The sequence below is a fragment of the Cibotium barometz genome, chromosome 24 (assembly GCF_041138505.1).
Source record: "Cibotium barometz isolate CiBa-2024 chromosome 24, ASM4113850v1, whole genome shotgun sequence".
Lineage (NCBI taxonomy): Eukaryota > Viridiplantae > Streptophyta > Polypodiopsida > Cyatheales > Cibotiaceae > Cibotium > Cibotium barometz.
In genome coordinates, this window is record NC_141069.1 from 15,473,627 (window position 1) to 15,488,632 (window position 15,006).

The 15,006-nt window shown below is 38.9% G+C and overlaps 1 protein-coding gene and 1 long non-coding RNA gene across 2 annotated transcripts; both read right to left on the reverse strand.

Moving 5' to 3' along the window:
• Positions 1 to 500: 500 nt before the first annotated feature.
• Positions 501 to 1,365, reverse strand: LOC147624926 (uncharacterized). The gene is made up of 2 exons (XM_086817915.1): positions 1,037 to 1,365; positions 501 to 791 (listed from the first exon to the last, which is right to left on the reverse strand). The coding sequence occupies exons 1-2, from the start codon at positions 1,109 to 1,111 to the stop codon at positions 501 to 503; spliced, it is 366 nt and encodes a 121-aa protein (XP_086674041.1). The 5' UTR covers positions 1,112 to 1,365.
• A 2,913-nt stretch (positions 1,366 to 4,278) lies between these two features.
• On the reverse strand, positions 4,279 to 12,612 carry LOC147624927 (uncharacterized). The gene is made up of 3 exons (XR_015269019.1): positions 12,343 to 12,612; positions 12,145 to 12,242; positions 4,279 to 4,885 (listed from the first exon to the last, which is right to left on the reverse strand). It is a non-coding gene; the product is annotated as an uncharacterized LOC147624927 (long non-coding RNA).
• Positions 12,613 to 15,006: the final 2,394 nt, after the last annotated feature.

Sequence of the window (15,006 nt, forward strand, 5' to 3'; positions counted from 1 at the left end):
AGCAGCTGAGGCATATTTGATGGACCTCATGCATGATGGTCAGTTGTTGGCAGCTATTCATGCGAAGTGCATCACTCTTATGGACAAGGATTTGAGACTTGTACGAAGGATTCGTAATAATGGTGATGCCTTCAGTTTGAACATGGATAATATGATTTGAGTAAATCATATGATGTGTTGTAAACCTGTGTGTCAATGTACTTGTAATCTATGAGAAGTGTTTTTAATACAAGTACAATTTGATGTTTCTTTCTCAATATCTTAGGTGTTATCTTTTTCTCTCATATAGTCTTTCAAGTTTATCAAAAGCATTATTTTTTTATTCATAGGCCTCATATGGATTAAGGATTTTTCACACATGTATGTATGAAAGACTATAAGTGTATAAAATTTCAATGAATTTAAAATTTTTAAATTTTTTATCTTTACTAAAAAAATATAATAAGCAAAGGAATTACAACCAAATTTCCATCGAGCTCGAGTTGGATATAGCATGAAGATCAATCTTTCCCAGTAGCAAGACCTAGGCCAACAAGTGAATGAATCTTCCCTCCACGCTGAGCTTTGAACAAATATAGGAGCTTGGAGCGCTTCACAAGCACCACCTTCTCTAAGCTTGATTTCAGAGGCATAGACTTGAATGCAGCACCCTTTGTTAAAGCCTTGATCTTTATGAGAGACTTGTCCACTTGCCAATATACTCCTTCAAAGCTGCATCCTCGACTCTTCCTTTGCCACCCCTTGTTCCACCAGCTCTTGAATGCAAAAAACTCATTGACATAGACAATTTTCTGAAGAAAATATTTGCATGCAAAAATAAAATATCAAAATTATTCCAAAATACAATTGCATGAAAAAAAATATTTTCAAATGAGTTGAAATTGTCTGTGCGAGGCCTCAGGGCCTGGGGACCCCACACATGTAATCTGGTATGCATCGCGGCCTACCAAGCATGCCAGATTACATGTGTGGGGTCCCTAGGCCCCTAAGGCCCCGCACCAAAATTTTTAAGAAGATTTAAAAAAACATTACGTACCTTCTCAGCCTCATCATTGTGTTTCTCGACCGGTGCATCTAGGTCTACTCCAGTGTGATTGCTCTCTATCACCATGTAGAGGGTCCGAGAGAGCTCAATGCGTGGTCGAGGTCCAAAGAGCTCCTTCTGTAACCTCTCAAATTCTGCATCTGAGATATCATAGTCAAGAGCAGCTTCTGCAACACTTCTTTGGATGTGGATGCTGTAGAGACATCATCCATGCTCGTGCCATCATATCGGTGAATCTCAGTTACTTGTGGAGGGACATCCATAGTGTCAAAGTCAATGAGGTCTTCATCAACATCCTGGACAAGGTGGCAGTATAGCTCTTCCTCCCTCAAATCCAAGACCTCAAGGACATCCTACATGAGCAAGTACTCAACACCATCTATAGTGATGGCACTCAATGATGCAAGTTTTGAATTCTCAGTAGGATGGGCTGCCTCTTGGTGGATAGTCGACAAGTCCAAAGACAAGCTATGTGCCTCCTCCTCTTACTTGTCCAGGACTGTCTCCTCTGGCTCCTTCTCTTCATAGGTGAGAAGAGGCACCACTGGCTCCTCATCATTCTCCTCTTCAAAATCAGAGCATAATATACAAATAGCAAAGGCAATATCCTACTTGATGAGATCAATCGTGTCGGAAGGGGGGGGGGGAACATGTGCAAGTGCTCTTTGCACAACATTTCTATGGTTGTCACCACTCTTCATGGAGAAGAGGAACTCTAGGGGTATCCACCGAGCAGTGGAGTCAAGGATAAAAAATGTGATATCATCACATTCTGCATAAAAATATGCAAGCACTGAGCTATCGGGCTCTAGAGTCCTAAATATATTCTCTAGCTCAACACTATAACAAAACCTAGGGTAAATCTGGTCTCATATCTGACCGTACGGGTTTCACCCATCCACTGTGGCGAACGCATCATGATGAGAAGCCATGGTGAAGGCGTAAAGGGAGCAACAAGCAACAAGCAACGTGGATAGAAAGTGAAAGATAGAGAATGCAATAGAAGTGAATGAAAATAACCCCTACTTATACTTATAAATATAAATTTATATATTATTTCATTAAAACTTTAATAAAGTAATATATATTTTATTAAAATTTTAATGGAGTAATATTTATTTCATTAAAACTCTAAGAGTTCCAACACATCCTGCATGAGGAGGTACTCCACCCCTTCAATGGTGATGGCACTCAATGCAGCTAGTGGGTGGTGGGTCATGACTTTGGGTTTCGTGAGGCTGGATGGATGCAATTTATACTTATGTTTATTATTGTACTTAAAATATCTATAAACTTATATTTATTTTAATACCTTATGTTTATACTTTAGTAAAGAAAGGACACTTCAATAAAATATAATAAATAATAAATCATACTTCTATTTCTTGTTACATATTATTATTATATTATATTATTTATAAAGTTACTTATATTATTATTTACACTTAAATATATACTTAAAGTTATATTTATTTTTATACTTATATCCATAGACTTAAAATTAATGACACTTCATTAAGAAATCATAAATCATATTTATATTTCTAGGATAATTAATTATATTATTATTTACACTTAAATATATATTTATACTTATATTTACAATTGTACTTAATTATACTTATCTTTATTTTCTTACATATTAATGGGTTCGAAACATAGTAGGCTTAAAAAAACCACTACAATTTATGAAAATGAAATAAAATTTAATTTATAATACTTTTAGAGAAATAGTTTTTAATATTCACTTGGAAGAAAAAGAATTACATGGACTCTACAATTTCAAGGATGTGTGGAGCAACACACTGCTTGCATGTTTTGCAATGTTCACTTCGACTCCCAACCTTCCTACCATCCAACTTGGAATAAAACTTACAAGGGGGATCATTGAACATGAGTTGGATTTCCTACCTCAAAAAACTAAGGGGCCAATGACTTTCTACATTAACGCTCAAAGGTTCATGACCCTCCCAAATAATATTCACATCAATGAGTGCTGAATGCGTGCCATCTCACATGTCTTGGTCCAAGCTAAGTCACTCCCCTTGTAGAAGTTGCCACCTCCTATGTGAATGCACAAAGTTTGTCTTGCAATGAAGTACCTGTCAAAAAACAAACAACCAACATAAAAATATAAAAACAACAATTAACAATCAACAATCAACAACAAACATAAAAACATAAAAACAACAACAACAATCAACGATCGGTGTCTTGCAACAATGAAGTACTTATGAATAAAAACTATAAACAATCAATAGCAATGTAATCTTACCTAAAGGTAACATTTGACATAGTGATTCTGCACTCAATGATATCATCATGGTGGTGAGCTCTCTTGAGATGCCATGACTCACCGAGTAACTGAGTCATCCAATCCTCAGATGGGCACTTGCATTGATACATAATCTTAGTTTTCTTTACTACTTCATAGGATCCAAACAAATGTGCAAACAAACTAACTGGAACAAACCAACTTAGATGCACATCTCTAGAGCCTGTGTGGAGGGTTTCATGGCAGCATGAACATCAGTTTTTATCTTTACCCTACATGCTTCTGACATGTCTAAGCTAGGATTATACCATTCCTGGCTAGACAATGGTGGTAGTGGAATGTACTCCAAACTATGCCTCTCCACAACATATGTGGAATCATAAAAGTAAACATTCTGAGATGCCAATTCGCTTGCACTCTTGTTGTCATAGATCAAGGCACCTATCTCTCCATCTAAAACATTTAGCTTTCCACTTAAGCACTCTACATTTTGCCATTCATGTAGAGTTGATGGATATAAAGCTACAAGCAACAAACATGCTTGTATTAAAACTCTATCTAATAACCATGGACTCAAAGCATAAGAACACAAAGCACAGAGATATAAAGTTATTGTTAGGCTTATGTCTCGCACTGAAGTTATCATGATGCACTCGAATCTCTTTGTGCATATAAACATGCTGAATGAAAGCCTCTGTTATTGTACCATTGGTACGCCTCCTGAAGTCTATGATTCTATCTTTCCATTGTTTGTTGGGGTCTATTACATCTTTGAGCTTGACCTTGAAACTCCCACTAGTACTTGGTCTCATTAAAATTCAATTTAACTTACTGTATTGATCAGGATCCAATTACCTTCATCATCTCTCCAATTACCTTCATCATCTCTCCTATTAAACACCTCCACTGTGTGAATATTACTGATATTCCTCCTCCTTGAAGACATCTACAATAAAAAACAAAGCACCAAATTAACAAAGTTAGACTGCATGATTAATAAATATCTATGTTAAGATTGTAAGAAACAAATAAACATTATAATAACAACAAGAAATAAACAGCAACCTATTGCTTTGATTCACATAACCTTGTTGCTTACAACCTATGAAAATGAACATAAACACATCAAGACAAAACATAAACAAACCCTAAACCTATGATCATTCCTCAAGTATTTTATGCCACTTAAAATCAAGATAGTTATCTGTGGTGTAGAGAAGATTATAAGCAACAAATAAAGATTAAAACAATGGGAAATAAACAACAACTTACTGCTTTGATTTGCACAATCTTGTTGCTCACAACCTTGCTCATGTGAAAATAAACAACAACACATCAAGACAAAACATAAACAAACCTATCTTACATCAAGACAAAACATAGACAAATCCTAAACATATATATGATCATTACTCATAAGAATTTGATGCCGCTTCAGATCAAGATAGCTATTTGTGGCGCAAAGAAGAGAAAGTTTATGTGAGAAAACGTACATAACTCATAGAGGTTTTGTCCAAATGAGATGAAATTTTATGAGGAGAGAGCTATGGTGGAGAACAACATACCTGTAAAATTTCATGAAGAAAGAACTAGAGTTGCAGAAGATATGGCAAAATAGAATTCTGCTAAAAAAAGGGGGGAAATGAAAAGGTAGTGAAATGCAAAAGAAGGGAAAGTAAAAAGTTAAACATTAAAAAAGGAAAAAAATAAAATTCGATTTTCAAACTTCCATGTGTTGACCACAAGGTATATCTGACATGAAAGATATGGAATCTGACATTTCTCTATTTTTTATAAGATATGGGCTCTATTATTTTATTGTCTTAAGAGATTTGGGCAAAGATACGATAAAAAGATCCATGTTACATGGATCTAGAATCCCAGCTTTCTCATTGGTTAGGCTAATCTTTTTTTATTCACTCCTTAAGGGGCAAAATGGAGAGTCCATATTTCTCCTAATGTGTGATTGCACACAGAATGCAAGTCAGCAAATCACAGTCATTAAGTGGACCAGGAGAGTCTTCTTGTGTTGGGTCTGTTGATAAACCATGGAGTGGCAAAGTGCGTTAAAATACCAGTCCTAAAAATGCAGTTGGTACAACATGGAAAGGCAAAGAGAAGGTTGGTGAGCCTCTTGGTATACCCGACATTTTTGCAGGCCATTCTTATGTTGATGGAGAGTGAGTGGAGAGTCTAGTGGCTCGCAAAGAAGAGCCTTGATGATGGGATTCTAAATATTAGAACACCTGGTGTAAGAAAGGCAAGAGAAGCTGCAAAAATGTAAGGTAGTGATCATGGATAATGTAGGTCAGGGAGATTTAGAAAACCTATTCACAGGTTGACATATGATGGTTATGTGGCTCATCATTATGCATATATGGCTAATGTTGTGCAAGTAAGATGTTGAACCCACATGTCTTGAGAAGCTATTGGGAATGCCATGGATGAAGAAATGGCTGCATTGGATGCAAATGAGACTTGGGACGTGCTGCCTGAGGACAAGAAGACTATTGGATGCAAGTGGGTGTACAAAATAAAGCACAACTCAAATGGAAGTATTAGTAGGTATAACACAAGATTGGTTGCCAAAGGTTATGCTCAAACTTATGGCATTGATTATGAGGAGACGTTCATCCCCCTTGCCAAGATGGCAACCATGAGAGCTGTTATTGCAGTGGGTGCATCAAAAGGATGGGTTTTACATCAAATGGATGTTAAGAATGCGTTCTTGCATGGTGATTTGCAAGAAGAAGTGTATATGGATCAGCCCCACTAGATATGTGGGTCACCCTAATTTTGTATGCAAGTTGCGTAAAGCTTTATATGGCTTGAAACAGGCATCTAGAGCATGGCATGATAAGATAGCACAATATCTTATCACCATTGGCTTTCATGTGATAGATGCTGATCATTCACTCTATGTGAGGAAGAGTGATAAGGGCCTTATGGTGGTCATCATAATCTATGTGGATGACTTGATTGTTGGGGGTGACAGTGGAGAGGAAGTTGAGAGTGTGAAATGTCTCCTTAAGCAGAAATTTGACATGAATGATTTGGGTGAGCTGAGATACTTTCTTGGCATTGAGGTTATTAGGATGCCCAAAGGCATATGGCTATCACAAAGGTAGTATGCATTGGACATGCTGTCCAAATATGGTATGGTTGGTTGTAAGCCAATTTAGATGCCATTAGATTCAAATAGCAAGTTGAGTGTAGTTACGGGTGAGATTTTGGAGAACCCCACTATGTACAGGAAGATAGTGGGTAGCTTGATCTACATGATGATCACCATGCCAGATTTGAACTATGCAGTTGGATTGCAGAGTCAATTTATGCAAGTTCCTCGGAAGCCACATTTGGATGATGTGAGACGCACATTGTGCTATGTAAAGTCTACAGTAGATTATGGTCTCTTTTATGAGGTTGGTACAGAGTTACAGGTGTTTGGATACACTGATGTAGATTGGGCTGGTAGTTTCGCATCTACTAGTGGATTTATATTTTCCTTTGGCAGTAGTGCTATGACACGAAGAAACAAGAAGCAGCCAACAGTTGCCCTATTGAGTATGGAGGCAGAGTATAGGGGACTATAGGGGTGCTGCAATGGCAGTATGTAAGATAGCTTGGTTGTGCAAACTACTTTGGTGATTTGGGGTTGTAGGTTGATAGACAAGTTGACATCTGTTGTGACAACCTTAGTAGTATATAGTTGGTGAGGAACCCAATTTTTCATGCATGGACCAAACACATAGAGGCCCACTATCACTTCATCAAAGAGAGGGTCTTAGCTGGAGACATTGATCTCATGTATGTTAGCACACAGAGGAGCAAGTAGTTGACATTTTCACGAAAGCCTGGGAGCAGAGAAGCTTCGTATATTCTTGAATATGCTTGGAGTTCTAGAGAGGGAGTTGAGCTTGAGGGGGAGTGTTGAGATGTCAAGCTCAACATGAGCTGACACTTATGATATGCGTGGGTGACCGTTTTCACTACTTATAAGCATCACTGGCATGTTTGGTAGAATGCTGACATGATAGATCTTCGCTAGTGGTTCTACAGCTGGACTACACTAGGTACTAGTCCACCACTAAGTTATGGCATACTTATCTTGCCATATCACTCACTTAGCATGTTCACATTATGGACCACATGTACATAGTACTTTGGTACTTATATTGTATTTTCCTTATCTTTTGGTAGAACCCTTTTGTTGTGAAGAACAAAATGAACAAATTTTTAGGCTCTCATCTTCTGTGTTCTCTTCTGGGGTTTGTGTGAGTGTGTGCTTGCAAGAGCTCAAGCTCTCTTGCTCCCTGCGTCTTTTTAGTAAAAGGACAATGTACTCTCTGTGCTAACCACTCAACCTTTGAAGATGAAGAATTGTCTACATGGTGCATTACAAAAACGACAGAGAGACAAAGAGACAAAGAGAGGAATAAGATAGGTCTTTGGAATAATAACATACATACTAATTTTGTTAGTTGGTCAATACCAACAATTAATTTTAAGTATTAAGCAAGCATACAAATAAAAGTCATAGTGTGTAAAAACCTTGATAAATATGTCGAAAGTGTTGGTATACTCCAATGCACATATTGAGATGCTTATATTGATGCATATATTGACTCTAGATAAAATTTATACTGATTGGCCAAGAAACATAAACCCAAGAATAGTTCTCCTCTTTTTTCCCTTTTCAATATTCAATTTTTGAAAATCTCATCTTGTCCCTCTTCTCTTGCATAGGTCCTCCCATCATTCTCTTCCTCATCCTCTCCCTTGTAAGTAGATAACCTTGGGTTTCCTATGTGCTAGGGTTAGGGTTAGGGTTTTTTAAAAGTTTTGTAGGTTTTTTAAAATTTTAAGTTTTGGGTTTTTTTGAGTTTTGCAGGATCCTCTTCTCCTTCTTCTCTCGTGCAAGCCCTCTCAATCCTATACCCTCATCTCTCATGCAAGCCACATTCTCTCCCTTTTGTAGGCTATGTGTTAAGGTTAGGGTTTTTTTGAGTTTTGGGTTTCCTATGTGTTAGGTTTAGGGTTTTTTGAGTTTTGTAGGCTCCTCTTCTCTTGTGTAGGCCCTCTCTCAACCCTAAACTCGCATTCTCTCCCTTGTAAGCATGTAAGGGTTTCCTATGTGTTCGGTTTAGTTTTTTTTTTAAGTTTTGTAGTTTTTTTAAATTTTAAGTTTTGGGTTTTTCAAGTTTTGCAAGTTTTTCCTCTTAGGTTTGGCACCACACTGTAGATATTTAAGCCCCCCCCAAGTTATCCACGAGTAAGAGACTATCTTTTACATCATCTTTCTTATCATGGTTATGGTTTTGTTGCACCACCCAGAGTGCTTGGGAGTTTATTATTTGGGAACATGCATAAGCATGCTATAAGAAAATGTTTTCTTGTTTATTTTTGGTTTCTTATTTTTAGGTTATATTTGTTGAAGCTTAGAAGCAAGCCAGCTCTTCACAAGCAAGCATGCTCTCCACAGGTAAGCCTTGAACACACCATATTTTCTTATGACGCACCCCCAATTGCTATGGGAGCATTTTTTTATTTGTTTTATGTACTATTGATTTTAGACTGTATGCATGGTCTAATGAGTGGATTCTATTGTGTCGTCTATGCATAAGACTCTATGCATAGTTATGCATAAGGCTTTATGCATAGAGCCTATTGCATAGAGTCTAGGTACATAGTATTATGCATAGAGTCTATTACGTAGACTTATGCATAAGACTCTATGCATAGAGTATGTGCATAATCTTATTTATAGTATTATGCATAGAGTCTATGTCTATCGTGTAGTCTTAGCATTGAGTCTATACATAAGAGTATTATGCATAGGTTTTTCTATCATGGTCTCTATGCATGTAGAGAGTATTATGCATAAGACACTATGCGATAGTATTATGCATAGAGTCTATGCATAGTCTATGTATAAGAATATATGTATAGTCTTATACATAGGTTTTTCCCTCATGGCCCCTATGCATGCATAATCTTATGCATAGAGTCTATGTATAGTCTTATGTATAAGAGTCTATGCATAAGACTCTATGCATAGTCTTATACATAAGAGTCCTTGCATAGTCTTATGCTTAAGACTCTATTGCATCGTCTTATGCATAAGACTCTATGCATAACCCTTTTTCATATGATTCTATGCTCTAAGTCTATGATCATTTTTCTTTTTGTATCCATGATTTTTAAAATTTAGCCATGTATGCATGTATTGCTTATGTATTTTTTTAAGGTTTTTACAATCTTCCTTGAGCTCTCTTCATTTCTGGTAAGAGACCTCCACCACCATGCTCTTTGCCATTGCACCCAGGGTTCTTGGGAAAAATTTATTTCAAAATATGTTTTTTTTTCATATCTATGGACTCACCTCCTAGATTGTAGTTAGTAGGATGAGATCTGGGACTTCTTCCCAGATGCTCTTCCCTGAGCAGTGGGAGGTAGCTAGACTAGAGTTTGGCACACCTAGCCCATCATCTTGCACCATAAACAACCAAGCTAGCAACATAGGGAGTTTGTGCTGTAGGTCTAGAGACAGAGTGGTAGCAATCCACCACAGATGCATTATTAGTGGCAGTGGTGGTGGTGGTGGTGGTGGTGGTGGTTGTTGTGGTGGTGGTGGGACCGATGGTTATGCTGCACCTTGTGATCAAGAGAGACCTGGCAGTGCTTTGGTTAAGACCACTCTACCTCCCCCACTCCAAGCTTCGTACTCCTATCACTTCTTAGTCTCCATATGCCCGTAGTTCTTGCTCTATAGAACCTATAGGCTATTCTTATCGGTGTTACAATGATGGATCCATCATTGAAGATGGTGCAGGTGCTATCGTCTTGATGTGTATGTGTCAACTCCTATCGGTTCAATTTTTCCATGATATCCTTACGAAGTGGAAGGACTTACCCAATGAAAAGAAGAGATAGATCGTTGAGATGAACTCTCTATCTAGAGTTTCCATAGCTAAACAAGGCTGCAAAGTTTAGTAGAAAGTGGATGCTATAGAGGACGATGGCCACTATGAGCCATCAAAGGTCAGAGGTAGGAGATGCAATTAAAGAGGGAAAAAATATGTCCATGTATCCCAATGCATATTCATGATTGAAGGAAGGCTAGGGTTGAGATACTTGACATCCCCAACTAGTATAAGCAACTTGGGAGATTCACTTATAAAGTATGTAACCTATCATTTGAGTTCAAGAGAAGGATATTTTTATTTAATTTTTTGAGAGAAATTTATTTACAAAGGCATCATTAATAGGATTTTGAAAAAATTTATAGCTTTGTATTTAAAAAGGGTTAATTTTAAATATGCAAAATCTATAGATAAGGAGTTTTAGATATAGGCCTTGAATGCACGTGATATACTAGGTTTACATGTAGTGAACTCCCTAGATAAGCAATAATGAGTGGCAACTAGAGCACGTCTCTCAAAGGTTAGGGGCTTCTCTTCTCGATAGGCATGGGTGACGGTGCCGCCCAGACGCTTCCATGCGTGACTTTGTAAGTGAATCTCCATGTGTTTATGCATAGCTTCTACCGTATGTGTGCTCGATTGTCTTTGATGAGTGTATTTAGAAGGAGACAAATCATCGTGTCTGTACACAAGACGAGTACGATTATGCATGTAGACACGGAACATCTACATTTCTTTGAGAAGCTAGAGTGAGAAAGGCATCTAATTAATTGGGCCCATGTTGTCACCTGCACAAGTATATTCCCTTGCTAATTAAGTTTTCAACTTATGGTTTGCTAGCATGTAGCTTATGGTTTGCCTATATTTATGTAGGGAATTTTGAAAGAGGTTCGCAATGATGATGAGAAAGAGGAAGGAGGTGATGGTGGGAATGATACAAGTAGATATGATATTTTTTATAATTGTTTTTTTGTAAGAGCTTGGCACTAATCTTTTGTAACATAACAATGTAAATGATGCTCTCAGCAATAAAAATATGATCATATTTGTGTGTAAAAGTATGTCTTTCTTTCGAATATGTTTCCTTCAGTCTCTCTCAAATCTAAGTACCTTTTGTGGTACCAAAAGTAGAATAGGATAGATTGGGGCTGGAGGAGTCGCTAGCCCATGTATGTTCTATTCATCTCATTCTGCGAATGCCAACCCTAGTCTGTCCTATTGTACCAAAAAATTATACAGAGTCCAGAATGTCCGAGGATATAAGCGTCGATTTTAACCAGAGTCGGTAATACTGTCTTTATATGCATCAATATATTCATGATCCAATGCCTATATTGAGAGGGTTCTTTCGACACTTATACCGACATATTTTTTTGACACTTACCAACACCGCCCGCTTTTTTCGATGCCTATATCGATAGTCGTGTACTGACGAAGAGAGAGATTGAAGGGGAAAAAAAGATCTTAAGTCCAAGACATCGGTATGGATTTCAGTATGGGGTCATTCCCTTGTAGTGTTCACACTATAGCGAGCTTGGAGTTTCGGTTGCTAGGTGAGAATTTGCTCTTCTTAAAGCTTGATTTGGAGCTAACATGGCTTCAGAAGTTCCCACATCAACTTGGGAGTTGATTAACCCAACCTGCTCTTCTTAAAGCTTGATTTGGAGCTAACATGGCTTCAGAAGTTCCCACATCAACTTGGGAGTTGATTAACCCAACCGGCATAGGAAAGATGATTCGAGATCTTATGCCAATTTTCTCCTCATCTCTTGGTCATTGAGCTTTTTGGTTTGGGTAGGTAACGTTTTCACATTTGAACTCATTAATTAAAAAACTTGAAAATTGATTGATTAGGTGAAATTAATTCTAGTTGATAAACCCAAAGCAACTGAGAAACTTACAAATGTAAGACGAATTGTACTGGATCTCAGCCATATCCGATCGACTTGTGTTTAGGGAATGCGCGTCGGCAGCTTCATGTATCAAGGACGGCCTACTGCTGCAATGCAGCAAAAACAAGTAATCAGAGTGAGAGAGGGAAAGAGTGCTCTTAGCAGGAATGCAGAGGAAGCGTTGAAGTCAAGTCAGAAAAGAATTACGGTTCTCGCGGCGGTGCAGGTCGACGAGTAAGCCAAAAGTCAGTGAACGCCTTGCTTGAAATTCACTTGGACAGTGCAGGTTGCAGGCAGTAACTGTGGAACCCTGATTACTTACGCAGCATATTGCACTTCTCCCGCATTAAGCAAACTAATGTCTGAGCACATAAATAAATTGGGTGAAAATAGGGTTTGATTACACGCTGTCTGCGCCCGGTTCACGTTAAAGCTGGGCCGCATCTCTCTCTCTCTCTCTCTCTCTCTCTCTCCCTCTCTCTCAAAAGAGATTTGAGGGTGCGCAATTAAGAAGTGAGCTCGACCTGTTTGAATTTCCTAGCCTATACTCGGAGAAACTTGGAAGCTCCATTCATGTGTGCAGTTAGGTTCTCACGGGACGTCATGTCAGTTCTTCAGAAAATACCTAGTTAATGGATTTATCGCTAACGTATCTTAAAACAGAATTGAAACTTATCTGGAAAAAAAAACAGAATTGAAACTTTTTCCCAAGGAAAACAGAATTGAAACTTTGAACATATGGAAATCTCACCAATAAGATATAAAAAATAAGAGACTTATTGTCTCACATGCTGAATTCTTGCAGGTTAATTAAGGTTTGAACATCTCGCGTAGGCTCGAATGTGCGAAAAAAAAGACCTTCACGGCCCAACAAATGGTGAAAAAACTCCATTTCTAAATATTGGAGGTATTTTTACCGAATTTATAATAATTTGAAGATATTTATAACTGAAACAAACAAAAGTCTTACAATTACCAAACCTTCAACTCTAAAACTGGCAATAATTCTTTCACGAGTGCAAAATACACTATATACCCGTGGTTTTTTTTTTTTTTTTTTGCAAGTAAGCGTAGGCATGGCATAATATATATATATATATTCACATGAGTTTTGAGTTTACCTATGGGTAGTTGTGAATGCGGCGGGGCTGAGCTTGCAATCCGGTGACAGAAGAATAGAGAGCACGCTCACCCACAGGCCGTATCTGAATGTGGAAGAATGTGCTCTCTATCTTCTGTCAACAGCGTGAGATTTGGACAACTCAAGATTAAAAAACTCGCCATCGCTAGCTAGTTAGTATATTGGTGCCGTAGCTCTAGTCATTAGATTGCTGCACACCTAATATGGAGAAATAATCAGGGAATCCGCTTTAATAAGCTGGGTCGAGGATACTGATCATCTGAAAAAAGAAAAGAAGGGCAAACATGGCCCCCAGAAAAAGAAGCAGAATCAGGCAACGACAGAGCTCATGGGACAACATATATTATACATATAAAACTAATTTGCTACTAATATCGATGGCCCTCTGGCGCTGATCATTTTACAGGCGCAGCAGCTAATATATTGTGTTGGCGTAGTTTGGGCCATTGCCGCACTAGTCGCATTCGCACATTATACACATCAGAGCTTTATGGAAAAGCTTTCCTCTCCACTCTTGACCACAAAAGGCCCCATCATCATCAAGCAGCAAATAGATGCAGGGACCACCCATTTATCTCTTGGACAAAAGGGTTACACACTGCTTTTCTGAAGGACATGCGCTTCGTCACATGCGTGCAGGCGAGTGAGTCGAAGCCCTAATTTTTCAAGCTGGAGCTAATAAATTATTACGGCAGGACTAAATGTAATATATTTTGCGACACCAGCTAGGTACGCCGATTAATCGCAGTCCGCATGAAGGCTGCCGAAATTAGCTGCAGAAATGAGCAAGTGATATATCATCGATCATCATTCTTACCCTGGATGGACTAGCAGCTAGGAGCATTAGCAAGCAGATCGATGACGCGTCATCTCACGAGAGACTAATTAATTGTGCTCCAAGCACCCTCCCCGCCCGCCCCGCCGGCCGGGACACCTATAACAAGCACACCTGAACGAACTGCCATCTGATCTCTCTCTCTCTTTCTCTGGTAACGCATGCGCATGCCACACTACCTACCTACATGGATGCCTGTTTTTACAAGGCTTCCATCGTACTTTTTCTTGCGACACGCTTTGTAAGCCGTGCAGGGTTGCCCTAAACTGCATGGCGGTAACAATTGCAAGTTCCAACAGACTATGAGCTTCTCGAATGAGAAATTAAGGAACACAGCGGTAGACCATTTGATCTAGGATTCTTTGAGTCTATGAGACGCGAGAGAGAGAGAGAGAGAGAGAGAGAGAGAGAGAGAAGGGAGAGGAGAGGAGAGGGCCACAACTCCCGGCGGGTGGTGGGTATTTCGAAGGTCATTAGTCAGAACGCCGTAAACACAGCGATGTGTAGCGTAAAGGTGTGTGGCAATGCATGGTGAAGCTGGTGGCGATGTCAGTGTAGTTGAGCATGAAAGAGATGGGCAGTACTGGGCGGGAAGCTGTAGGCTGCACATGCATACCACCAACAACAAATTATGCTCGTGCTATAGGGCCGGATGCAGGCGCCCTTATCATGATGATAAAAGGAAGGAAGAGATCACGGACCGAATAGGAGGATGGTCATGGGAATGTCCCCGCCCCCCAACAAACAAAGACTTTCTTTGATGCTCTTCACCCGTGACGTGAATTAGGCGGCAATTGCGAGCTGCCGAAGCACTAACAGCAGCAGCAGCAGCATGAGCATGGGGACGACGGTGGTGTGCTGGGCATGCAATGCATGCATTCGAATATGCATTAAA